Source organism: Vitis riparia, chromosome 8 (assembly GCF_004353265.1).
Source record: "Vitis riparia cultivar Riparia Gloire de Montpellier isolate 1030 chromosome 8, EGFV_Vit.rip_1.0, whole genome shotgun sequence".
In the NCBI taxonomy this organism is placed as follows: Eukaryota; Viridiplantae; Streptophyta; class Magnoliopsida; order Vitales; family Vitaceae; genus Vitis; species Vitis riparia.
Genome location: NC_048438.1, coordinates 13,591,473 through 13,618,253, shown reverse-complemented (window position 1 = coordinate 13,618,253; position 26,781 = coordinate 13,591,473). Strand labels below are relative to the sequence as shown.

The following is a 26,781-nucleotide window of genomic DNA, read 5'->3' as shown; positions in this document are numbered from 1 at the left end:
CAATAAATTCATTATTATTTTTTGGTTGAAATTCATTATTACGCATATGATATGTAAAATTATTTCCAGGTAGCATTGAAATTAATTTTCAATGTCTTCTCAGTTGTGTCTAAAAAAAGATAAGTACGGAAAAAAAGGTTCGAAAGGCATCAAGTATGTAAAAGTCAAGTTCATACTTATATTGTGATCTTTTAGTCAAGATTACGGGGGACAATACATATGCTACAGCACCAATAAAAAGAAGCCACGTCATGGACCATACAGTCGTTTCATGCCTCCAAGTTGTGTCACGTCATCGCCTAAACGTAGCTCAGCACAGTGGCACGCACAAAACGATACCTTGGCTGCAAACGTGGCAGGCAATCAACGACCTACATGGAAATAAGGGTGTCCACGTGTACGGCGATGGTAAAACTTCATTGTAGTTGATCGTGCAGGGCACCCATCTTATATCTTTCCCCTCAGAAACAAAACCCCCAACCAACTTTTTCATTCATTAGATCTCGCCGCTGTCACCATCCGTGCAATTGCCGGTCACTTTGCTGCCGCGAAATTTTTTGATCTCCGATCAGAGATTGTACGGCGCATAAAGCTCTAATCCATTCATCAGAGGTACGTGCCGTTGAGATCCTTGCTCTTTGCATTTGATTTGAAGTTCTAGGGTTACATGGTGTCATCATCTTTCCTTCTCCGACTCTGTCTAGAGATCCATGCAGTCTTTACCCTCTGTTTGGTCAGTGAGAAAGAGAAGAAAAAGGAGAGGAAATTGCATGGCTGTTTTTCTTTCCCATTTTTTCTCTGTAAGTGAGAGCTCAATTTGAAGTGAGCCAGATAGTTTGCATTTAGGTTGAGTTGAGTGTTTTTCTTTCTTTCTTTCTTTTTTTTTTTGGAAAACAGATTTAGGACTTTTTTTTTCTTATTTGATAAATGTAAATCTATAATAATCTCTGAATTGGATAGGTGGATTTATTTATTTATTTGGATTATTCTCTTTGCAGAGAAATACATATTGTCCACTGTCACTCTTGCCTCTGTTGTTGACTCATCAATGCCTTGTTGATAGCAAGAATATCGTTTCTGGTGTCAGGAGATTGACTTGATAAAGGATTTGAAACGGTAGACAATGGTATGTTTACATACAATTTTGGAAATTCAAGCTAGAGATTTGAATGCGTTTTGATCATTGGTGTTTTTCTTTAATTTTTTTAATTATGTATTTAATTTGCATTCAAGAAATGATACTTGCATGTGTTGTTATGTCATTTTTAATTTTGTAGACGGAAGGATTGAGCTATTTAAGTGGCCAGTGGCCATGGAGAAAACTTTTTACTTCTTTGAACACATTGCACAGTTTGGGACAAAACTAGTGGGAGATATTTGGATGAACATTTCAAATTGGGCAAAAAGGTTTATTCTGATGGTATTAGTATGTCATTTAGTTTTGAGTTATTATTATCCAATTCCTCGGAATTGGAATTCCATAAATACTGAGAGAATCTTGTTTATGTCATCTATTTTAAAAAAGATGTACAACTGTTTGAATCTTGGAAGAAATGGATGAAAAGGAAAGCCATCTTTCAACAAATGAAATATTCTTATTTGATTTGACTCCTCTTTTTCCATTCTGTCATTCTTGCGAAAGAACCAAATATCCTTAAACATAGTTATCAACTGGCAAAACATGGCATGTATCATTTTTCTGCTTTTTCTTATTATGAATCATTTTGTATTGTGTATCATCAGTTTATCTTTCCTTCATATTGGAAAATGAATATAAAAAATATTTTTACTTATATAAAAACACATTTTTCCAGACAAAGTGTAAGCAACATATTATAAAATATTTTTCTGAAAGTTTATTATGAGGTTAAATGAGATAAACACTTGGATTCATGAAAATCATACATGTTTAAACACTAAACACAATATATAATGAAATCAAGTTTTCAAAGATTTATCATAGAATCCTTCAAAATAACTTTCTAATCTTTTAGCCATAATTTTAAGTTCTAAGCTCCAACTACCCCCTAATAAACATTGCAAAAGGTCTAGAGTTGAGCCAAGTCTCCCCTAAAAGATAAAACTATGACCATATAAAGGTATATAACTATATGCTGTTGACATATAGATGTGTTTATGTGCTATGTAGCCCATGGTCAAATTTCTAAGTTCATCATCATCCCTTTAGAAGGAAATAAACTCAAAAAGGAGCAATTAATAAATTAAATAAAGGGCTTTATTCTTCATTCCTCATCAACGTCAACGCCAATGATCAAGTCATCTGAATGGCAGATGTTTAATCAAATAATACTTCCATATGTTCCTTAAAATGATAATTGCTCTAAATTTCAATCTTCAAAGCTTGATTGTAGCAAAATGCTTACAATATTTCTACCTGTCATCATTTTCTCCATCCATTTTTAACCTTTAACTTCCTTGTAAACAATAGTACTAATTTTAAGCCCAAAGGTGAGGCTTTGTTTAGGTACAATTCCTGTTTTTTTTTTTTTTGTTTTTGTTTTTTTTATTTTATTTTTTAAATAGAAACTTCTATATAAAACGTATAAACTTACCTTATATCCTTAAAAATTACTTTAAAAATTTTAAAATTTAAGGTAATAAAATTATTTTAATGCCTTAATTTTTTTTTAAATAAGGTTTTAAAACCCATTACAATTTCATTGTAAACCTCTAAGAGTTCTTGAATTTTATGTAGAAGCTAGGAATATTTTTTGTTTTTTTTTTTAAAAAGGAAATGTATCCATATGGACACCGAATAACTCATTTTTTGCTAATTGTGTGTCATATATGTATCCTAAGATATGCTAAAGATGCAACACATATACGAATGATATTTATGGTTTACTTGAAAAATGTATAATATCATATCTATTGTATCATTTAACACCCTTTTATCATCATGGTCTTAAATTATTGATTCTATTGGAAACAAATGGTTTTAAATAACCTTTCAGTGATATGCCTAAGCATGCCTCTTTTCTTTCCATCTAGCACCACTTATAAAAGGACCAGGTTTGAGTCTTATGCGTTTCAAATGTTCTACCTTTTTTTCCTTCACGCTCTCTAAAATAAGAACCCTACTGCACTTGGTCATATCTCCTCCTCACTTGCAAAAACAATCTCATTGCCAACAAAACCCTAACAGCTGATTATCTCCTCATCCACGACTCTGCAGGTGAGTTTTAATCTCTTCCTCTCATCACATCCTTTTCAGTTTAGTGTCATGGATCTGATTTAAGAAAATAATGGTTTAAATCCATCAATTGGATGAGGTTTCAAGGTTTTATAGCCATGAATCTTATATGGCATTTTTAGATTTTAAAGCCATATATCTAATTTGACCTTGCTTGTGTTTGAAGCATTGAATCTGATATCACATTTCTACTGTTTGAAGTCATGAATGATTGTTTCAAATTTGATTCAATATTTTTAGTGTTGAAATCCATGAATCTGATTTTTAAGCCATGCTGTCTGCAATTGATATTAGACAGTAGATAATGCTTATTTTACTTGCAACTTGTTTTCTATTACATATTTTCTTGATATGGCTTATTTGATATAACTTTGGTTGCTGATAATTGTCTTAGCATGGATTACGTGAATTTTATAGATATATGTGGTTTTTGGTTGTCAAATTTTATTAGGCTACCAAATACGTGTTTTGATTCTGTTTATTCATTTATCTTCACACATGAACTTTGATTGCCAAATGTATTTTTTGTTTCTAGAACCCTAGGGGAAAAAAGCACATTGCCTATTTTCTTCTATTTTCACACATGAACTTTGATTGCCAAGTATATTTTTTGTTTCCAGAACCATTGGGGAAAAAAGAAGCACATTGCCTATTTCTTCCCCCCTGTAAAGCAGGTTTCATTTTGCTCTTTAGTTTGAGATTTCCCTTTCCTTGCCTTGCTTTTTTCTTCATTTCAATGAATTTATCTTATTAAAAGGAATTGTAAATTTAAGTCATCAACTGGGTGACTTTTGTAGTAATTATTAGGTCTTGGAATAAACACAAGGGCACTCGCACACATGATATCTATTGCCCTGCAGAAATAAAGGATGGACCTTGATCCTCAAAGTTACCATTTGAAAATATTTTGACAAATATCAAGTTGTATGTTTTAGCGTATACATTAATGTGCTTTTATGCAGCATACTTCATCAAAGAAAAATAATCTCAATTGCAAGGTCAGTCATTGGTGAGCAAGTGTAAAGTTTTGAGATTATTTTGTTAGTCTGCTACTTGTGAAGGTGCATGTATTCCTTTTATTAGCAACCGCATTTGATGGAGAAAATAGGAGAACTAGGGAGCTAGTATCAGAAGTAATAAAGAAAGAAATAAAAGAATGTATGTAAAGCTTAAACTTGCATTTACATCTTTTGTCAATAGTAAAACCGTATAGTCATCTTGATTGAATGAGATGAAGATGATTCAGATAACTTAGATGGCATGCTCATCGCAGTTAAGTCTATAGTTAGGCTTAGAATATTTTGAGCTCTTATTATTCTATTCTAAGTTAACTGTGTGCTAAGAGCATCTTTCCTGACTCTTTAAGTAATATTTTGGCAGTCTTTCCAGAACAAGGGCTTTTGGATGGCTAAGGGTGCTGGTTGTGTTACTGATGGTGAGATGGCATACGATAATCCTTCGAGAATTGAGCCAAAGCGTTCACATCAGTGGTTCATGGATGGTACGGAGGAGCTATTTCCAAACAAGAAGCAAGCAGTAGAAGTTCCTAACAGCAACTTGTTTCCAGGACTTTCAAATCCAAACGTTTCTCCGTGGGCAAATGCTTCTGGTTTTCACTCAGTCTCAGGTCATTTCACTGAACGGTTATTTGACCCTGAAGCAGCAAGAACTGTCAATTTTGATGACAGGAACATTCCATCAGTTGGTGCAGGAAATATGAACATGGCAAGAAAAGTTATTGAGGATCCTTTTGGGAATGAATCCTTATTTGGTTTATCTATGTCTCATTCACTGGAAGATCCTAGATCAGGTCTTAATTATGGTGGGATCAGGAAAGTTAAAGTCAGTCAAGTGAAGGACTCTGAGAATATTATGTCTGTATCAATGGGACATGCCTATACTAGGGCGGATAACAATACCATGTCAATGGCTCATGCATACAACAAGGGAGATGGCAATTCAATATCAATGGGTCTTACTTATAACAAAGGGGATGATAACATCCTATCAATAAGTGACAGTTATGGCAGGGAAGACAACAATTTCATATCAATGGGCCAAGCTTATAACAAGGGGGATGAAAATATAGCGATGAGCCATACCTACAAGGTGAATAATAATACCATATCTATGGGTGACGCATTCGGAAAGAGTGATGACAATGTCATATCTATGGGTCAAACATACAAGGGGGATGATAATACCATATCAATGGGTCAAACGTTCAACAAGGCTGATAACAGTATAATGTCCATGGGTCATACCTACGATAAGGGGGGTGACAATACGATTTCAATGGGTCACACATTCAGCAAAGGAGACAACAATATCATATCTATGGGTCAAACCTACAACAAGGGGGATGACAATACCATATCAATGGGGCACATCTATAATAAAGGAGATGAGAATACCATATCAATGGGTCACACCTACAAGGGTGATAATAGTAATTTGTCTATTGGTCATTCTTATAACAAGGGAGAGAGTAATATAATATCTTTTGGTGGTTTCCATGATGATGATGATGATACAAATCCCTCTGGGAGGCTTGTATGCAGTTATGACTTGTTGATGGGTCAGCCATCAGTTCAAAGGTCTGAGGCATTAAATGAGAAAAAATTGGTCGAGTCAAATGCTGATGCACTCATAAGTACTGCTCAGATAACTGCCTCCGGATCTGAGACTGTTTCAAAGAAGAAAGAAGAGCAAAAACTGTCTAAGAAGGTTCCTCCAAATAACTTCCCTTCAAATGTCAGAAGTTTGCTATCCACTGGTATGCTGGATGGAGTTCCAGTGAAGTACATTGCCTGGTCACGGGAGGTAAATCTTAGTTCTTCTGTTTATGTTCCAGATTAGCTTATTGTCTTGTGACATTTTTTGTTCTTGCTATGCATGTTAGAAGGAACTCCGAGGTATTATAAGAGGTTCTGGATATCTCTGTGGTTGTCAGTCATGCAATTTGTCTAAGGTAAGATATTGCAGTTGTAATTTCCTTAAATTCAGGGAGAATTTGCATATGATCTGTTGACCAATGCACCAATCAACTGGTTTTAGGTAATTAATGCTTACGAGTTTGAGCGACATGCTGGTTGCAAGACAAAACACCCCAACAATCACATATACTTTGAGAATGGAAAGACTATCTATGGGATTGTCCAAGAGCTTAAAAGCACCCCACAGAATTCGTTGTTTGATGTTATTCAGACAATTACTGGTTCACCTATTAACCAGAAGTCCTTCCGTCTTTGGAAAGGTGATGCATACATTTTTTTTTCCTTTTGGTTTGTGGTGACAGTTTTACACATATTGGGAGTTCAGCATCTCCATTTTCTTATATAGTGGCATTTCTTTTCTTCCCCCTTGCACTCTTTCTTCTCTCAGAATCCTTTCTGGCTGCAACTCGTGAACTTCAGCGTATATATGGAAAAGAAGAAGGGAAGCAATTGTCATGAAGAAGCTTTGTTTAAATTGTAAGGTAGGATCATCTATGCTTTGTGCATAGAAGTATACATCTTATGACAATATCTTGTACTCATTTATGATAAGTTTGAGTGTGTGTTTTTTTCCCTGGTTTGAGATAGATGTTGTGGTGAAACTAGGGGATCAACTTCACAGCACATAGAAAAGAACCCATTTCTCTTGTCATTGGATGTATGTTTATGATTGTCTTGTGTTGTTCTTAAACTTCTTGATGGAAAAGGAAAATGCAAGATGTTTTACTTGTTATCATAAAAGAATTTTTGCATTTATTTATTTATTTTCATTTTTTCATCCTTCTAAAATATCTTTAGTTACCATATTTAGATGATATGCATTTTATTAAAGCCAGTTATGTTTTACAAAATGTAGGGCTATAGAGATCTCTATATATTTTCTTTTTTCTTTTTTTCCAACTCTTTGAGAGGTAGCTCATCAATGTCACTATTCATTTAAAACATGAAGTTCTAAAATTATTTGGATCAAAGTCAATGTTGCCAATTTCTTGAAACTTAAATGGCATGGTGAACCATTCAAATGCTATTTGGGCCATGTTTTTGGCCATCTTAAATGAGTTTTATTTTAATTTGACCAGCTTTAGAAAATTAGTGTAAAAGGAAGATTAGCTGATCCATAAAAAAAGGGGGGGCCTATAAAAGTAGGATTATTGTATCCTCACTTTTCATGTCTACATGTTTTTTAGCTCTTTGTGTTTGAAATGGTCATATTGAATTGGCTTGTGGGCTATGCTAATGGTTGACTTATTATCACAATAGAGTCTCATTGGTCCTTCCTACTCGGCCCTATGGTCGGTGAGCATGATTTTTATCCAAAGTTCACATATTCTATGTGCCATGGATCAAAATTTTGCTTTTGCACTTGATCTTGCTACCACTGACTACTTTTTGCTTTTCCAAGTTACCAAGTTACCTCCTAAGAAAGTGTAATAACCAGAAGTCGGTTTTCGATCCATGATCGATCCTGCCCACTTAGCATCTGTATATGCTTCCATAAGTGTCTCCTTGGAATCATACATGAATTAGCTCATTACACTCACATCATAAGCTATTTTCGGTCCAATATGTGATAAGTAAATCAACTTACTCACCAATCACTAATATCTCTCTCGATCCATTGACATATCTTCTTTTTCTCCATCAAGTTTGTAATTTAGCTCAATTAGGGTGTCTACTGGTCTAGATCCCAACATTCATGTTTCTTTGAGAAGGTCTAATGTACATTTCTGTTGTGAAATAACTATTCCCTCCTTCGAATGTGCAACCTTGATCCCTAGGAAATATTTTAACCTTCCAAGGTCCTTAATTTTGAACTCGTTTAGAAGTTTCTTCTTTAGTTTCTTTATTTCCTCTAAATCATCTCCTATTGCGACAATATCATCAACATATACTATGAGAGTTGTTATCATTCCCTTATGTAAATGTCTAATGAAAAGGGTGCAATCCCCTTGGCTCTAACTATAACACATGTTTTCATTGCTTTAGCAAATCGTTCAAACTAGGCCTTAGACAATTGTTTAAGACCATGTCGGGCCTTTTACTTAGTCTACAAGCTTTATTCCTTATGAAGTCTTCCTTAAACCCTCGTGATAATTCCCTGTAGAACTCTGCCTCCAAATATCCATGTAGGAAAGCATTCTTTACATCAAATTGGTATAGGGCCAACTTGAATTAGTAACTAGGGATAACAAAATATGAATAGTATTCATCTTTGCCACTAGAGCAAAAGTTTCTTGATAATCTATCCCATGAGTTTGTATATAACCCTTAGCTACCAATCTCATGTTATATCTCTCTAATGTGTCATTTGCTCTATGCTTGGTAGTGAACACCCATTTACACCCAACCTTTCTCTTGCCCTTGGGAAGATTAACAACTTCCCAAGTATCATCTTTCTTCAATGCACTCATTTCTTCCATCATGGATTTCTTCCAATTCTCATCCCCAAGTGCCTCTTGAGCAATTCTAGGTATTTCTATGGAGTTAGATTTGGAAACAAATGGTCCATATGAGAATGACAAGTTGTCAAAGAAAACAAAGTTGGTTAGAGGATGTTGGGTACATTTTCATTTTTCTTTTCTTAGTGCAATAGGTAAATCAAGGTCGTTAATGACATTAGAGGTAGAGACAATTTGATTTTGAGTACCTTTATCATGGTCAATGGTTGGAGCATGTAGAGATTCTAGAACTGGTTGCATCCTCCTTGAATAGACTTTAAGTGGCATCAAATGATTCTCCCCCTCTTTCCTTTGAACAATAGACTTAGGCTTCACCATGGACCCAAAAGGAAATGATTCTAGGGTATTGTAGGGTAAAGGTTCAAGAGAAGAATTGGTTTTAGAAAGTGGAAGGGTTAGGTGAGGAAAAAATTCCTTAATCTCTATGAAGGGCTCCCCCTCAACATAAGGTTGGAAGCAGAAAGGTTGTTGTTCGTTAAAGGGGGACATATCCATAGATACAAAAAACTTCTAGAAATTAGGATGATAACACTTATATCCCCTTTTTTGTTAGAGAATAACCAATGAATATCGATTTAAGAGCTCGGGTACCTAGTATAGTTCTATGATTAGCTTGAATATGAACAAGCGCCACACCCCCAAATATTTTTAGGGCAATTCTAATGAAACTATCAAAGTGTGGGTAGAATTTAGTGAGAGGATTTATGGGATCTTTGAAATCAAGCATTCTGGAAGGCAATCTATTGATAAGATGAGCAACAATTAAAATAACCTCTCCCCAATACATCTTTAGAACATTCATGTGAAAAATCAAGACTCTAGTTACCTCTAGCAAATGTTTATTTTTTTCATTCAATCATCTCATTCTGTTGTGGTGTATCAATATAAGAAGATTGATAAACAATTCCTTCTTTTTTTTGAAGTATGATGATAGACATTTGTTGAGATACTCTCTCCCATTATTAGATCTCACTATTTGGCTTTTGGCATCAATTTGGTGTTTACCATTCTATGAAAATTAGGGAAAATAGTGTTACATCAAATTTGTGTTTCACAAGATCTATCCAAGTGACACTTGTTAATTCATCAATAAAAGACACAAACCATTTTGTTGTAGATATACTTTGAATTTGTGTAGGCCTTTAATCATTAGTGTGGATTAAACTAAATGGAACATGATTTTTATTATTCCGTAAGGGAATGACACACAGTGGTGTTTAGTAATTTCACATACATCAATGAAAACTTTGAATATTTCTAGCCTAGGATATCTCTATTTACAAAAAAGAATAAGTCAACTAAACTAATAAGGAAAAAGGCTTAATTCACAAATATATCCCAGTTAGAAAATCTACAGGCTGTGCACCATTTTGCAACAAATTTGAATAGTTTATTAATTGAGATTCATTCAAGTTGTTTACAAACAAATTCACACAATCAAATATGTAACAATATATTTTTTTTTTGGGCCCATGATATCGAAAGGAATTAGATTGAGTTACTTAGGTTTTGTTTGGTTCTTAGAAAGTAAAAAGGGAAGGTAAAAAAATGTTCAGGAAAACAAGTTTATTATATTGAATGTCATGGGAAAAGGTAAGAAAAAAAATACTAAGGAAAAGAGGAGTAAAAATGCTAAAAGATTTTCTTTAAATAAAGGTGAGTGAAGTTTGGGGGAAATGCATTCCTCGACAATTTAATTTTCTCACTCAACTTTTCCATATACATCCAAACAAGAGAAAACTTTTGACCTTATCTTTTTTTTTTTATTCCTTATATTTTTCCTCTCAATTTTCTTTTCCTCAAACTTCTCGAGACCTCAAGTGTGTCTGTGGTTTGAAACCTGTATTCCTGGGTTTAGCTTCATAAGCTGTCTGATATTAGATGCCAATATGAAAATGTCAACCTGATTGAATAATTTTAAACAGTCAGTGGATGCTTTGGACAAATAATGGGCCATCCTTCAATCATATTAAGTCTAGTGCCAGTAATCATGCAGGCTTAAAGTTGATTCTAGTGAATGATTGACCAGACCTTGCACCGTATCTCCTGAGATCTGACATTCTCCTGATAGTTATTTCCTTCGCATCATTTCTTTTATACAATTTGAGACACATAAAAACCACTAGTAATAGGATTATCAGGCTTTGAATGGTGCAATGGTAGGATGAGGTTCAATGCTGCTGTTGTTCCTGAGAATTGTACTGAGAGCTGGGATTTGACTCCTATAGAAATTCAAGTTCTAGACAAGTAGCTGATCACTCTGTCTATTTATTTGTTCATCTCTAGTTGCCCCACCTCTGCTTGAAACATTGAGCGTAATCACCTCAGGAGTAGAATTTTCATTGCTATCACTGCTTGTGTCTGTCATTTGTTTGTCTTGGACCATTTGTCCATCTGTTGAGGGGGATCCAGATTTGTACTCCTTGCTTTTACCCCACACAACAAAGTATAGGCCAGCTACTATGACAATGGCACCGATTACCCTGTAAATATATGACATTAGCTTGTTTCTTTGTTCTGTGGTTGTGTGGGTATGTGTGGTTGTGGTGGAGCAGAGAACTTAATGAATACCTTCCCAAGTACATTTGTTCGGCCAAAATGAAAGAGCTCATGACAGCAACAATTATCATGCTTAGTGGATTGAAAGCAGTCACAAAAACCGGTCCCCTGTCTTTCATTACTACTCCTTGAATGTAATAAGCTAGCCCTGAACAGACTATGCCCTGCGTGAATAAGTCTTGGGTATAAGAGCTGAAAACTTTACTATTTTCTGGCCAAAAACCTGCTTTTCTCATTTGAGGAGCAAGCTGAAATCTTTGCTTCATTTTTGTGGACAAACATACTTGTCTTTCGTACACTAGGCTTTTCATTTTCTATAAAATTGAACTCCTTACCCCAGGTTACTAGAGAAACATTAGATGTTACTAATGTAAACTGGAATTTTGATGGGTGTACCACATTGATTGAGGGTTTGTAGAAGGCAGGTAAGAGTGGAGATGGTAAAAACCATCTTCTGGTTTTGAAAAAACATGTATCCTGCCACTTTTGATTTACTAGAAATTTTTTGTTTAATTGGTCTATACAATTACTAATCTGGGAAATGCAATGTGAGGACAACCATCACATTGATAATCAAGGATTTTGGAGACCAGCCTCAGCCTCTTAAAAACAGTTAAGTCACCTTTTTGAATCAGTTTGAATATTCTTACACTGTATAGAGCTGCCAGGAATTTAGTGTCCCAGTGTATAGACCAGACACTAGTTTTTCCCCGTTCCATAACAAGTGCCACTATGGTGCCTTGTGCTGTGCCCAACAGGCATATCCAAGCAGTGAGAGAAAGTTCAGCCGGGTACGTTTTTAGCGTGATTGCCTAGAGAAACAGAGCAAAAATTATTATAATTTAGAAAAATTGTCAGCTATACAAGTTGTAAAATCTCCACATTTATGTTGAGCAATCGCTTACTTGTAGAATTATGAAACAAGCCCAGCTGAAGCAGCCGACTGTGATCATGAGGGAACCCTTGATTGAGTCGTGAATATTCGTTCCACCACCTTTAACCCCTTGGTTGTTTCTTCCTTTTGTCCAAATCAACTCAATAACTGGGCCTTTTACCAGTGTCATGAGCATAGCTCCTGCAACAGTTGCTACAGTACCAACCACCTTAGCTTGGCTGTGGATACTCTTAAGTGTTACCTTCTCAAGCCTTTACAGAAAGAGATAACTTTTATCAGATTCAACCAATCATATTGGACATGTTTCAGGAAAATCAGGAGTTGGTTTTTGCATGTTCTTTGCTAGAAGGTGAGATATATTTTGTTCTTAGAGAAGCATGCAAGTGTATTGTCTTGGTATTTGTTATTTACCCAAAGACGCAAGCCATTAAAAAGGTTATGGCTGGAAGAATGTTGTACATAGCGGCTGCAAATGTTGCTGTTGTGTACTTCAACCCGAAATAATACAAATTTTGGTCAATAACTGGCCTGCTAAGAGGAGATAAAGATGCTCAGATGGTTTTTATGTGAGAGCTTAGAAGCAAACAGATTATTCATTTGTTTCGGAAAATTACTCCAATAAGCTGAGCAGCATTAGTTTGGTGAAGATTGAGAAAGTCATCTTTGGTCGTACTTTCCTGTTGAAAAAATGAATTTTGTATTCAGTTTTCTTCAACTGGTGCTAGAACTACTGATGATGCTGCAGATATTGATGGTGGATGTGGTGGTGATGATATGAAGAAAATGATGTATCTGTGTATATGTGTGAGTGAATAGGTGTTTGTGTGTGTGTGTGTGTGTGTGTGTGTGTGTGTGAGAGAGAGAGAGAGAGAGAGAGAGAGAGAGAGAGACTTGTCCAGAATGACTGCAAAAGGAGCAATGACGGCTGTGGCGATTGCATGGCGGTAGACAACTAGCACATAGTTGCTCACCCCCTGGTTCAATGCAACCTTAGAAAAGACATCCATTCCTGCAAATCCAAATTGCAAGAAGGTAATAGCTAAGAAAGGCTTAACCCTATATAGGAGTCTGTATGTACTCTTGCTTGATATTTCATTTTCCATCTGTACTGCAAATCTAGTTATGAGTCATAAGCTCATGAATATGTAAACGGTGGCTTATCTTCCCTTTTATAAGGAAGGCTGCTATGTCAATCAGAATATTCCTTTTCACTTTGAAACCTCAGATATTAACGAATCTATTAAAGCTCTATTATTTACTCAAAAGCTCATTTCACCAAACATCAGCCTGATATCTGGTCACTAAACCTAGAGCTTAATAAACACTAGAGATTCCATTGCCTTAACAATATTTTATTTGGTATCTTTACTCAGATCAGGATCACTGACCTAGTGGATTTGCTTTTTGTTATAGACCGTTCCCCGTGATTAGTTCGTTTACATTTTATGAGGATTGAATGTTAGATTTAAGAGATGCAATTATGTGTACTCAATTTTACCTGGTTGCTATTTGCAGAATTGGATGATAAGGGATCATTTATTTGAGCCTGCACTGCATGTACAGCTGTGATGTTCTAGTGTTCGAACCCAGACAGAGATGAGCCTGTGCCTGAACCTGGGCCAGTCCCATGTGAGCTCTTTTTTGTCCAGCCCCTGCAAAATCCTATGTAAGTTTTTTTATGTTGACAGAAGAAGTCAGTGACTGTAAATTAAGGACAGAGATAAGTTTTTGCTTAATGTGTCTTCTGATTGAATAATATAAACCCTGCCTCTTTTACTTGTTTTCTTTAAATTATGGTGATTACACTTGGGGCCTAACCTGCGGTCAAAGCTAATATATACAACAGTGAAGGCACCACTTAAAACTTAAAAACTTTCATGGTTTGTTGTCTTGTGCTTTTTCTACAATGATACAAGGCACTAGACTCCCCACCATCAATTATGGAAATCTCTTTAGTAGGATGTGTATAGCACTTACGCCACAGTCAAGGCTGGCCCAGCCACCCACATTACAAAGTGTGAGTTGCAGGTGATGCATATGGTGATCGCAATTGAAGGCATTTGCAGATTGGTTTTGAATGCTTTATAGGCCGCTGGGATTTTATGCTGTATGAATATGGAATAAGACCCGCTTTCGGCAAGTTGTTTTAAAGCAGGCACCCAATGATGTGCCCCGATGTTCTGCTTGGTCAGCTATTATGTTGATTATTGTGGTTTTCTTGATGTGATAACTGATATGAAGGGAGAAGTAGACTCCAACCTACCTGCATTATGACTTAATAGTGAATGCTTATTTGTTTCTACCACTAGTCCTTCAATTCCAATATAAGATAATTACTTGTCTTGTTGGGACAGCTTGGTTCATTTTTCCCACTGCTTTGTCATGCCCTCTGAATTGCAATGGCTTTTGTGACAAACCTTAGCAACACGCCAACGACTACAGAGCCTTGTCATACTTTCCAATAATTGCAACGGCTTTATGACTTGGCTTTACAATAAATACGAAGCTCTCATGCTCGGTAACTCATATGGAAGGGTCAAGTGAAGTCTCTTGAACGAATCCTGGTCCGTATCTTAGAAAGTGCTACTTGTGATTTGAGTGAATTGAGCACCATATGTGGCATGGGTGCCTTTGAAAATAATGATGTTGTACTTATTTTCTTTTTGAAAGTGAGAGTCCATGAGTCGTATTTGCAGTATGTCGTCATAACGAGTCATTTTTGCAGGCGCTGTCCCCAACTAAATTGCCACCCGAAAACAACCATCAAAATTTACCTGTACTTTCGTGATTTTATAATGTAATCTGCGCTGCCTTTGCGTTTTATATCCATGTTTCGTTTTAGTTTTGAGCTCGATTAGTAGACAGGAATATGATATAAAATAAAATCTGAAAGGTTATATTGCATATTCTTTTGCAGTTTAAAATAAATGAATTAAACTAATTGATGGATATTTAAGATTATGATAAGGATAAATGCTGCCCATCCTAGGACCCAAATGGCAATGTGGTGAGCTGTTGTGGACTTATCATTATGCATCTTTATAAATAAAGAAATAATATTTTGCTCCACCAGGTGCCAGTGACATGTGAGTAATAACCCAATATTATTTTTAATATTTTCAAGACGGAAAATTCCTAGAAATTGCGAACGAAATACTGAAGGATGCATGGATTTTAGAATGGTTTAGGAAATAAAGGGTTCCTGGGGCTCTTCCACTCGGTTGTTGATTCCTGGGGCCTCCGAAGGTCTCTGCTGGACTTCTGTCGTAGTCTTATCCTCTCTGTTTCTCTACCCTATTCTATCCCGCTTTTGGAGAATAGGTTTCATTTCTTAAACAAGTAATTGATTATAAGCTTCCAAAGACTAATAATTTAAACATAAGTTTGTTTAAGGGACTGCTATGATAAATTAAAAATCTGAGGTTATGCATGCTGAGTAAGCTCAACATCAACGCACTAGCAGAATTTGAAATCACTTTCCTAACAAGTAAACAAAATATGTTGGACTCTCGCACTTCTTAATTCAAGCCCTGCTACAGCGTACGTAAAAAGACGAGAATGAAGACTCATATTTCCTAGCAACTTTAGACCTAGTGGACATTCATGCACTACATATCACCAAAACCCGTCCTCTCCATTTGCTTCAAGAGGGGTAATCACCTGCCATGATTACAAGTGAAACCCCGCTTGAAATGGACAGTTTGACTTAGTGATTACAACGATGGAAGGCCCTAGAATAGAAGATTATCTAGTTTCAAAAGTATCACCATCCATTTGCAGCAAGACCACATAAAACCCCAGTAAATGAAAACATTCCAATACTATCTAACCACCACCCACAGCACCTGTGATCGCCTTAACAAGTTTATTGATCACAAACTGTGTGATCAGGTAAAAGAATTCAAACTAGTTTCAAAATGAGGCCAGATGCTTCTTAACGTGCTACAAACCACATGGATTACATGAAAGCTCAAAACTCGGTTATTATGTTTTACACAAAAGAACCAATGCTTAACAAACCAGATGCAGACCTACAAAAGCAAAGAACAAACAAGAGGGTCCAGCAGGCTCTCGCATTAAACGCAGTTATAATTCTTCAAGCACACAAAAACATATGCTAAACTTGGCAGCAGAATTTCTCACTTGGGCAAGGGCAATTGTTTGGCTGGCCTGACTATATTTCAAAGTAAAATATCCCCAGAAAAGCTCCAACAATGGCCCTTCCCTTCAGCATAGAGTTTTAGATTAACAGCATAATTAATGCTACATCACTAGTAAAGATTGCCCTTTGGAATATCTCTACAGCATCTCAACCTGAAACAGATCTAATGGGAGAGAATAAAGAGGCTGCTTCTACATTATAAAAGGAAGGCAATAGAATAATGGTCATGTAGTTACAAGGAAAAAGTTTTAAAAAAAGAAAAAGAAAAAAAGGAAAGGAAAACTGAAATATACTTAATTTCCTAAATGAGATTGAAAAACTACCGTTCACATGCAAATTTGGAAAATGACGATAGGAAGGAAGAGTGATACAAGCACCCAAAATGTTTATATAACAAGATTAGTTTCCCACCAAAATGATCAGCTTGAGGATGCACCCTTGCACTCCTATCTTTGATGAATTTCACTTAGGAACCACAGCATGCTGATTTTGCAGGTGTTTCAGCAGACCCAGCCGCGTGGTCCGGTGGGTTAATCCTGATTGTATGAGGCTGCAGCCATGCAAGAAAGGACAGCTCAGTACTTAAATGAGCCAAAAAGAAAATAAAATCAATAACTAATATCAAAATTCTTAGTTACATCATTGGACATCCAAAGAGATTGAAATAACAAGTATTTGATTTTTTTAATATTAAGATCTTAAGTCTTTATAAAAAAAAATCCAATGAAAATTCCAAAAATCTGTCCCAAAAGTTTCTTACCCTTTTCAGAGTGGGGAAAGAAAGGACACAAAAGAAATGTTTGATGATACATAAGTTAGCTGGGAATTGCACAAAGAATTACTTGCAGCAATCAAGTAAATCACAAATTTGTGACTAATTTATTTACACAAAAATACTGGGTCATATATGTTTAATGGAGAAGTCAGGCATATTTCGGAGTCTCTTCTGAAGGTTCAAAAATCATACCTCAGCCTTCGAGTCAGTTTCTGCAAGCCTCTGCTTTATATCCCTACCTATTGAAAAGAAAACCTCTTCCACATTTAAATTTGTCTTTGCACTCTGCATTACACAGTATCTTCATTACACAAAGGAATCAACTGCATTTCAGAGCAATTTCAACTTCAGCAGCAAGTTTTACTTACAGTCTCAAAGAACTTGATGCCATATTCATCAGCCAGTGCTTGGCCCTTTGATGTAGGAACAGCCTAAATAATAAGTTGGCTTCAAGTTAATAACGGCAATTACCTATGCAACGCCTCTGTCTGTGTATGCATGTTTGCACGGGCGCACATTTGTGTGTGTGTGTGTGTGTGTGTGTGTGTGTGTACATGTGAGAGAGAGAGAGAGAGAGAGAGAGAGAGAGAGAGCAAACCCTTTTGCTTTCATCCATGTCAGCCTTGTTACCAACCAATATCTTGTTCACATTATCAGAAGCATGCTGTTCAATGTTGCGGATCCAATTCCGAATGTCTGAACAAGGAGAATGAGTTAATCATAAAGAATGGGAGAATGGAAAAGATCCATCAGTTATAAATAAAGCTCCATCCAAGCAAAGGAAAATCCTCATCCCCTCAGTGGGATTAGGAATAGCATTTTGTGAAACAAGTTACACTTGCATAAAATTCGAGAGGAAAGAATCCAAGTTGTTCCAGAAATCCAATAAGGTAGAAGCGTAATTCACCTTTAAGCCAGTGAAGTTAAAGGATCCAATTTTTCACAAAACAGAAATAGTAATCCAAACTTCAAGAAATAAAAGGGAAGGAAGCCAGTACTGTTGAATGATGACTCATCAGTGACATCGTACACAAGCAAAATACCCATGGCCCCACGGTAGTAAGCTGCAGAACAAGACAATTAAACTTCTAAACAATTGGAAAACCAGAAAGATGAGATCTGGTAGATAATAATATCTAAATTATTAACAGAACACTAAAAATTACTGGAAAATTATGAAATTTCAAAAAAGGGTATCAAAGTTACTTAGAAATGTAAAGCACATAAATCAAGTGAGCTAACCATGATCCAAAATTGAGCTTAACCCCCAAATCTCCTAAAAAAAAGGCCAAATACAAACATGCCACAACAGTTCTAACCATCTGGTTCACATAATTCGCCCTTAAAACCATAGCCAAGTTCTTTAAAACCATCTGAGAAACCAGGTGTTTGAGATTATTCGTGAAGCATATCACACACCATGACATTTACTTTCCCACACATAACACAAGCAAGTGCAGACAAAAAAAAAAAAAAAAAAAGTCATATCTTAAGACATGAATAGAAAATTTCTGTCATTAGAGTACTGATCCCACTCAACCAGGCTCAAAATCCAACAGTGCATGTTTTATATAAAAGTAGCTCCATGATCCATCCAAGGTTGTGTAAATGATATGAATTTAGCCTCAATGGATTTGAAGGTAAAAGGCTCCTGTTGTTTGACTGGATACCCATATAACAATGCCAACCTGCTTCTAGGAGGTCTGCTCCACATTTTCCACACTCCAACTTGAAGTGATATCATTTTTTTTTTTATCAGAATGAAGTGATGTCATAAAAGAAAAAAACTTTTTGCTAGGCAATCTCAACCTCCTTCTAGGAGGTCTGCTCCACGTTTTCAACACTCCAACTTGAAGTGATATCATTTCTGTATCAGTTTGAAGTGATGTTCTAAAAGAAAACAACTTTTTGCTAGAAATATTCTTCTCAATTTTCTCCCTGAACACTGTTAGTTTAAAGATTGAAGTGATATCCTAAAAGAAAACAACTTTTTGTCAGACAAGTTATTATCAACTTTCTCCCTGAACACTGTAGGTTTAACACTCCAACTTGAAGTGATATCTTCTCTGGATCAGATTTGCTAGATGTGTTATCATCAATTTTCTCTCTGAACACTGTTGGTTTAAAGATGAGGAGATTGAAAACATAACCAATTGTTATCTGTCCACGGGCTTACGGCCTAAACATGTTCCACTGGAAAATAGAGCCAACAGCATTCTATTGTTTATGTTTAGTTTAAACAATCATTATAAAACGTTTTGATACTATTATAAAACAATCATTACCAGTTGTGATAGTTCGAAACCGTTCCTGGCCAGCAGTATCCCAGATTTGTAGTTTGATTCGTTTTCCATCAAGCTCTATGGTCCTTATCTTAAAATCAATGCTGGAGAACAAAATTCAACTTTGTAACATCAATAGCAGTTCATGGAACAAAAATACAAAAGATCACCCTACTCTGGTAGTTTGAAAGAGATGCTTACCCAATTGTCGTAATAAAACTAGTGGTGAAGGAACCATCTGAGAAACGCAAAAGAAGGCAACTCTTACCCACACCTGCCAAGTTACAAATAAAAAATTAACTCCACATTCAGAACCCAAACTGAGTGAATGAAAACATGTAGTATATATATCATAGTTTTAAAAGGCGCAAGATGCACTTAAAAGCACAAAAGTCTTCTTAAGCTTAGGCACAAGGCATGCGCCTGAACAAAATGAAACATGACCTAGGATGCATGTCGATTTTAGAAAATATGACCAAAATTCAATCAACCTAACAAAAATTCAATATTCCAAGTATTTAACAGAATCACCCAGCAAAAAAGTTTCAATGCACTGTCTCTCCAACAAGGCATGTGCCTTGGTAGGTGAAGGCCTATAGCTAGGGAGTGGCTATAGCTAGGGAGTGGTTGTGCCTTGGGCCTAGGTGCACTTAAAGTGCACTTTTAACAACTATGGTAAATATTTTTTGAAGACATGTAGACACTTGGCACTGAGTAAAATAACTGTCCTGAAATGGTAACAGGATAACTTTGAATAGTCTCACTTTATGAGCAAAATTAAACCATTGGGAACAAAGAGATTTTGCTTTTAGGCATAGGCTTCTGCATGCTGAATGGAAATGCGCTACAATAAAACCAAGTTGAACTTGACAGTTAAAAACAAAAAAAATAAAAAAACAAAAAATAAAAAACAACAACAACAACCCCACACACATCTCTATTATTGAATGACATTGGAAGTTTGTAGCTAGTTTTATTTGAAGTTTAAAACATACCCTAACTTGAATCATTTCTAAAATGAACCCCAATCCATCAAAATATGAATCCAATGGCACATTCACATAATTTGTAAAAAATAAAAAATAAAAAATAAAAAGACGAAGAGAGAGGGAGAAATCAAACGGATTGAAACTCTTGAGCTAAATTATTTCAATTTCAAAATCAAAAGCAATAAAAAAGCCACGGAGAATTGCAGGATTGCCAGCAGCATTCTATCAATTCTGTCTTCCCACTCCTGCTAAACGCCCATGGCACCCTAATTAGCACTTAGGAACCACTTCTCTTGCTTTCTAGAGCCATTTTTGAAGACCAAGAAAAACACTTTCAAAATGCTACTGTTGGATCAAATGCATATCCACTCCTTAACAAATTGAACATTTTCAAAGTGAATCCAAATTGATTTACGAATATTCACAAAACCAAAAAGAAAATATCTAAATAAACTGAATAATTTTGATAACTACGACGAATTATCGTCGAAAATGCGGTCCTTAAAAACAACAGACATGGAAACAAACCCGAAATATAACCTAGAATTTCCTGGAAACAAAAAATATCTGAAACAAAAACAAGGAAATCGAGTAAAACGACAAAATAAAGAAATCAAAACAAATCTGTGAAAACAAAAGAACAGGAAAATGTTACCGCTGTCGCCGATCAGAAGTAGCTTTATGAGGTAATCGTAATCGGCTCGAGCTCTTGCAGGTGGAGCCGCCATGGATATTATTCCAAAATTAAACAGAATAAACCCTAAAATCACAAATGTATCAGAAATCAATAAAAAGAAAAAGAAAAAAAAACAAAAAAAAAGAAAGATACGTGAAATTCAAATGTTGAATAATTTTAAATTTTAATAAATTGGTAGAAAATAAAGGTACCAGATCAGGATCAATGAAAATTTAGATCTAATAGAAAAGAGAACGAGAAAGAGAGAGAAGCGCCTCTGAGACGTCAGCAGCGTTCGTTCGTTGAAATGGTTTTAGAGAGAGGAGGGCGTCTCAACCGTTGGATTGTGAATGGTGTCGTGTATGCACCGCAAGAAATAGGGTGAGCAGAACTGTAGAAGACGTAGTAAACGACGACGTTTTGATTTGGGGAAGCTGATCAAACCGACGCCGTTTTGAGGCGCAGTGGCAGTGGTACTTCCATGCTGGCAGCTAAAGACAGCGTGGACACTCCAAACTCAAGGCACATCACTCTCATATGCTTTTCAAATTCAAAAAAGCAAACTGTTCTGTGTTTTTTTTTATGAACTGGTCACCTTTTAATAACTTTATAAGATTTTTATATTTTTTTAAATTAAAATCCGTTGACTCTATTCCAAATGGCTTTGTTTGGGCCGGCCCCTTTTTAGATGACCCAACCTAGTTCATGGAAGCCCAGAATCTCTTGTCCCATTGAGAGCCAGATTGGGCTTTGTTGGCTTGGCTCTCATGGAGTGATTGAAAAATTGAATTTTGTGCACTAGCTTGGAGAAGGCACATGCTTTGAAGATTCAACGGATTTCGATACAATCATTTTAGAATTATTTCCAAATCAATTATGGCTGGAAATCAGATAGAAAATTATTTTAAAATTATTTCCAATCAATTGTAGTTGGAAATCTAATAGAAAATTATCTATTGAAAAACTGAAATCAATATAATTCTCAATTTTTTTTCTTAAAAAATGTTATAAATTTGAAAATAGTTTTTAAACTATCATATTTTTTTTAAAAAAAAATGTATTTTTTGAAATAGTTTTGTAAAACCTCGTATTAAATATAGGAAAAAGTTCTTAACATTATATAAGTATGAACTCATTTTATCCATATAAATATGTTTTAAAGTTGTAATCACTTTTTTGACACAAACTAAACAATATCTACACGGTTTGATAGAGGTGTCCAATGGGTCAAACTGCCCATTTTAGCCTGTGGCCTAACATGCCAAAAGACCGAATTAGGTCGACACAGTCTAGAGGAGTGGGTCATGTTGGGCTTAAGGAAATAGCGTGTCGGCCCACTTAACCCTTTAAATATCACTTTTTACTATTTTAAAAATAAAAAAATTAACATTTATATAAATTTTACAAATACAAAATTGATAAATATAAATATAAAAAATAAAAGATATAATTATTAGAGGGGTATAAAAAAATAAAAATAAAAATAAAATATAACTATTAGAGGTGTTTAAAGAAACAAAAAAAAAATTATTTACTAATGAATAAAAACTTAAGACAAAATGACTTTAAAAAATAAAATAAATTTTTTTTAATAAAGTGAGTGGCCCATTGGCCACGGCCCCCGACACAGCATAACATGACATGGCAAGATTAGCCTACGGGGTTTATAGGTTGTGTCAGACCACTTATTTGGTTTGCATAGGTCAACCCGGCCCAACACAATTTTTAAGTGGGTTGTGTTGGCCAGACACGTTGGCCCAGTAAACATCGGGTCGTGTCAACTCGGCACAGCCCATTGGACATCTCTATGATTGGATACGAATTATTATAAATAATATTAGAACCGATCCTCAACCACCTGTGTGGGGGTTTATTTGACCTTGTGATGGTGTGGACCCCGCATTTCGGCTCATGCGTTTCCCACTCAATGGCGAGCTCGATTCTTTTTATTTTGAAAAATTGATTTTTAGTTCATTAAGAAAATGACTTGGAGTCGCCACTTATTTTTGTTTTATTTTTAAAAGGGTAAACAAAATAAGAAAGAAAAACCCTAAGTGTGACTCCTTATTTTAGAAAAGGCGATCTGCGAAAAACCGGATCGGGTTCGGGGGTCAGGTTACTTATCGGGAAGGTACGGTACAGACCGTAGTACCCCTTTAAGTCCCTAAAGTCGGGTCTCTACTAATAAAATGAAGCAATCATGGCAATTGATGAGAAAATCAATGAATACTCAAAGTGATCATGCACACGTGAGAATCTAAACATGCATACCGAAAATGACCAGAGCAGATGTGGATGCGTACCTGGGCAGTGATCCATGAAGCGCTGTCAAGAAGTGAGGTTAGTGCATAATAACAACCACGAGATATGTCACAGAGCATAATAAAATCTATCATTCATGGCAATTAAATCAATCAATTATAAATTCACTTATGTGGGGCCCCACCAAAGCCCGATTGATCTTGCACGAATTAATCTCACAAATTCCATTATTTTGAAATTATGAAAATGACATTCATGCTTGCTTGTGTAAAAATTAAAAGAAATAGAACATTATTTAAAAATCGGAGTGGAATTAAAACTGTTCGAGAGAAAATTGGATTTTTGAGATTTATTTGGAAATTGAAGTATTAGGAATTTGGAGTTTTAGAGTTTGTTTGGAATTTGGATTTTTAGAAATTAAATTTAAAAGAAATTGGAATTTTGAAAAATTAAACTTTAATGATTGGAATTTTTAAAGGAAATAAACAAACAAATAAATAAAATAATGATAATAATAACGAAATAATGTTTAAACGAGTGAACGTGAATACTGGAATTTTTGAGATTAAAAATTGGATTTGGAAGTCGGATTTTTGAAAAATTGAATTTTAATGATTGAGATTTTTAAAAGAAATAAATAAATGGATAAATTGAATAATGATAATAATAACGAAAATAATAATAATTAAATAAATAAGTCTGAAAGATTAGAATTATGGGAATTGGGGATTAGAATTTGAAAATCGGAATTTATAATTATTGTTACTATTTCTTGAAGATTTACTTTTAGGTGATATTTTAAAAATTAAATTTAGTAACTAGACTTTTTGAAAAATTTATATGAAGATGAAATTTAGAAAATAATAATAATAATAATATTAATAATAATAATAATAATAATAATGAGATAAACTAAAGTAAAAGTTGGAGGTTAGAATGAAAATGTGTAAGATCAAAAGAAAAATGGGCATGTACATTCTAGGATGGCCCACAAAAAAATCTTCCATTGACTTCATTGACATGTGATGATTCCCAAGCAAGAAAGTAATAATAAAAGAAAACCACAAATGGTTCTCGGATGTAAGGGGAATGAATGGGTTTATAGGTATTTAGGTGGGGTAGGTATTGGGGACGTGGGTAGTGAAGAGAGGTTTAGGTTAATGGAGGTGAGTAATGGCATGGGTAGGGATGAATGACTATACATGCATGGTTCCATTTGTAGCATATCCAACATAAGTCAAATCCCATGAATAACATGGTACAGCTTCTGTATCATAAAGGGATGGGCTGCTGAAGACATCTTCATGAAAGGTAAGAAGGTTGACTAATGCATTGCCCATCAACACCCAGATTCTCTCGTGCCATAATACCCGGAACACCCACCACACTTCAGTTACCGCTTATTCATTCCAACCATGGCTGCCACTAGAGCAGCCCGATCTCCAACGTTGGTACTGACAGCGAGATTAGTAACTAAGGAAAGCACCAAATCCTGCAACACGGCCAGCCAAACAAGTCGCTCTGGGCTATTGAACACTTGAACAGTCCTCCTTTCTTAGATTCAGAAAGCCATCAAACTAACTCTTTGCAAGAATCTTGAACTCGGACTTTAATCACTTCAAAGGACAGGGAGCCATATTGGCGAGTACTTTCTGTAGTTCCTTACCCCCTCAAGCAGAGGTGAGAAAATGGACACGCACCATGGACGGATATCAAGAGCAGAGGAGGATAACCAAAACAGAGCACAAAGAGTTGCTACAAGAAAATGAGCCTGACAAGCTATGCTTCATATAGTACCAACAGGCTTAGATGATGGTGGGTAAGATTAAATGAGCATCAAATGAAAGGTAAAACGTGGTTACAAAAAATATCTCATGGAGAAATCAAAACCAGTGCAAACCAAACCACTACAAAACCATTAGCAAAAATCTGAAGGTGCTCACTCCCAATCAACAATCATCATCCGAGAATCAGTAAAAACAGAGTAGAAATGCACACCAATAGATGCTGACGAAAAATCTACAATAAACGTACCTCGAAATAACTCTCTCCAGCTGGGTGGGCAAGAAATCAGACCGCTATCCTTCCACCTCCTCTCCCTCTGGCTATCCCCCGTCTCTGCATCCCCTTTTCTTTTCTTCTTTCACAAGCCATGACCAACTCTCCTGTTCACCCATCAGCAGCATGGTGGTTTTTAACCACCAGCATGGCTGTCATCCCCCATTTGCTACTCGTCCAATGCCGCTTTCCCCTAGCAGAAAAGGGGCCCCCTCCCCTTATTTTAGAAACAAATGCAGAGAAGTCAAAAAAACTCTCTCCCGGGTCCCCCACAAAAGGGGTCTACAGATGGGTATCTGCCTCTTTACCTCACAATCCCATGGAACACAACAAGATATTGTGTTTGCATGACGAGTAATTGTAATGTTCCACATTGGATAAGGGAGAGAATTTTTAGCATTATATAAGTACGAGTTCCTCTTAACCATATAAATATTTCAAAGTTATGATAAATCAATTGGGTTTAAAATAGACAATATCTAACATTAATGAATAGCATGAGACAATATTGGGATCTGTAAATATAATTAATCATCGAAGTCGTGTTATCTGAGCCCTTAATGTTATAATTTTGAGATGTCGATGATGATAATTATTATGATGAAGAGAATGAAAACGAGACTCTCATTGAGCTTAGTTTTTTGCATGAAATGTTTCGACGATATTCTTTGTAATATAAAAATTTTAAATTCTAGGTTTCTCCAAAAGTTATCGTATGTGAATTTAGGCTGAAAATGATGACTATAATGTAATATTTATCACAATATTTTATTATTACGTCCGTTCAAAGCAAATAGCCATTTTGTGGCATTTAAAATGAGCTTGACGACATTCTTCAGTTAAAACTAAAAATAAAGCAACAACTAGACTATTATGAGTTGTCAGCTAACATTCAGGTATTTCAAATATGGTTTATTTAATTAAAAACCCAAAATTTGAAATTACATCTTCCATTATTTTTTGGTCTTATTTTTGACAAAAATGTTGTCAATTTTTTTTGTATAAAAGTATTTTTTTTTAAAAACTTATATATAAATACTCGATAGCAAATATTTATATCAAAAAAATGAATTGTTTTTCAAGCAAAATAAGAGAAATATTAGATTTATAAATTTTGATATTATTTCATTTATTTTAACCAATTAATTTTCCAAATATTTGCATTTGGGTAGTATTTCCATCCATCCATTGATTAGAACCCTCTTGGAAATATATCACCTTTTGGGTAACACAACTTTGTTTTCTATACCAAAAATAAATAAATAAAAGAAAGCAACAAACTTGTTACGATGAAAAACGATCCTTAAAAACCCAAATTTTTAAATTTAATGTTTCATCCATTTTTTGGTTTTATTTTGATAAAAATATCTTTATTATTTTATTATTAAAATAAAATTTTATTTTAAAATCTAAATATAAATACTTGAAATGATAAATAATATTTATGTAAAAAA

The 26,781-nt window shown here is 35.2% G+C and overlaps 3 protein-coding genes across 6 annotated transcripts; 1 reads left to right on the top strand and 2 right to left on the bottom strand.

Annotated features, from left to right (window-relative positions):
- Nucleotides 1-482: 482 nt before the first annotated feature.
- On the top strand, nucleotides 483-14,948 carry LOC117920167. 4 transcript variants are annotated; one of them, XM_034837545.1, is made up of 8 exons: nucleotides 483-612; nucleotides 999-1,126; nucleotides 3,835-3,888; nucleotides 4,595-6,037; nucleotides 6,120-6,185; nucleotides 6,272-6,470; nucleotides 6,599-6,692; nucleotides 13,639-14,948. In XM_034837545.1, the coding sequence occupies exons 2-7, from the start codon at nucleotides 1,124-1,126 to the stop codon at nucleotides 6,667-6,669; spliced, it is 1,836 nt and encodes a 611-aa protein (XP_034693436.1). In that variant the 5' UTR covers nucleotides 483-612; nucleotides 999-1,123; the 3' UTR covers nucleotides 6,670-6,692; nucleotides 13,639-14,948. The 4 variants fall into 4 exon arrangements, with proteins under 4 accessions (XP_034693436.1, XP_034693435.1, XP_034693434.1 ...); XM_034837544.1 differs by having other exon boundaries at nucleotides 6,117-6,185; nucleotides 6,599-6,687; XM_034837543.1 differs by having other exon boundaries at nucleotides 6,117-6,185.
- On the bottom strand, nucleotides 10,606-13,589 carry LOC117920168 (WAT1-related protein At2g37460-like). The gene is made up of 7 exons (XM_034837547.1): nucleotides 13,015-13,589; nucleotides 12,738-12,800; nucleotides 12,535-12,651; nucleotides 12,134-12,374; nucleotides 11,879-12,040; nucleotides 11,241-11,392; nucleotides 10,606-11,152 (listed from the first exon to the last, which is right to left on the bottom strand). Exons 1-7 carry the CDS (start codon nucleotides 13,224-13,226, stop codon nucleotides 10,909-10,911), a joined length of 1,191 nt encoding a protein of 396 aa, XP_034693438.1. The 5' UTR covers nucleotides 13,227-13,589; the 3' UTR covers nucleotides 10,606-10,908.
- Nucleotides 14,949-16,451: 1,503 nt separating the features above from the next.
- On the bottom strand, nucleotides 16,452-21,361 carry LOC117921224 (ras-related protein RABE1c-like). Its single transcript, XM_034839056.1, has 9 exons — nucleotides 21,220-21,361; nucleotides 20,987-21,091; nucleotides 19,544-19,616; nucleotides 19,346-19,446; nucleotides 18,059-18,124; nucleotides 17,659-17,756; nucleotides 17,429-17,491; nucleotides 17,253-17,345; nucleotides 16,452-16,835 (listed from the first exon to the last, which is right to left on the bottom strand). The coding sequence occupies exons 2-9, from the start codon at nucleotides 21,057-21,059 to the stop codon at nucleotides 16,752-16,754; spliced, it is 651 nt and encodes a 216-aa protein (XP_034694947.1). The 5' UTR covers nucleotides 21,060-21,091; nucleotides 21,220-21,361; the 3' UTR covers nucleotides 16,452-16,751.
- Between the last annotated feature and the right edge of the window lie 5,420 nt (nucleotides 21,362-26,781).

Bases quoted from the DNA above. Each gene is read 5' to 3' on its own strand.
- LOC117920167 (XM_034837544.1), top strand. The intron at 3,889-4,594 runs GTTTCATTTTGC...ATATTTTGGCAG, and splicing joins TCTTCCCCCCTGTAAAGCAG to TCTTTCCAGAACAAGGGCTT. The intron at 6,038-6,116 runs GTAAATCTTAGT...TATGCATGTTAG, and splicing joins ACATTGCCTGGTCACGGGAG to AAGGAACTCCGAGGTATTAT.
- LOC117920168 (XM_034837547.1), bottom strand. From the start codon at position 13,226: ATGGAAAATGAAATATCAAGCAAGAGTACATACAGACTCCTATATAGG. The intron at 12,652-12,737 runs GTAATTTTCCGA...TCCTCTTAGCAG, and splicing joins ATGCTGCTCAGCTTATTGGA to GCCAGTTATTGACCAAAATT. The intron at 12,375-12,534 runs GTAAATAACAAA...CTTTCTGTAAAG, and splicing joins TTAATGGCTTGCGTCTTTGG to GCTTGAGAAGGTAACACTTA.
- LOC117921224 (XM_034839056.1), bottom strand. From the start codon at position 21,059: ATGGCGGCTCCACCTGCAAGAGCTCGAGCCGATTACGATTACCTCATA. The intron at 19,617-20,986 runs GTAACATTTTCC...GTAACTTGGCAG, and splicing joins ACTTCTGATCGGCGACAGCG to GTGTGGGTAAGAGTTGCCTT. The intron at 18,125-19,345 runs GTAATGATTGTT...CTTGTTCTGCAG, and splicing joins GTTTCGAACTATCACAACTG to CTTACTACCGTGGGGCCATG.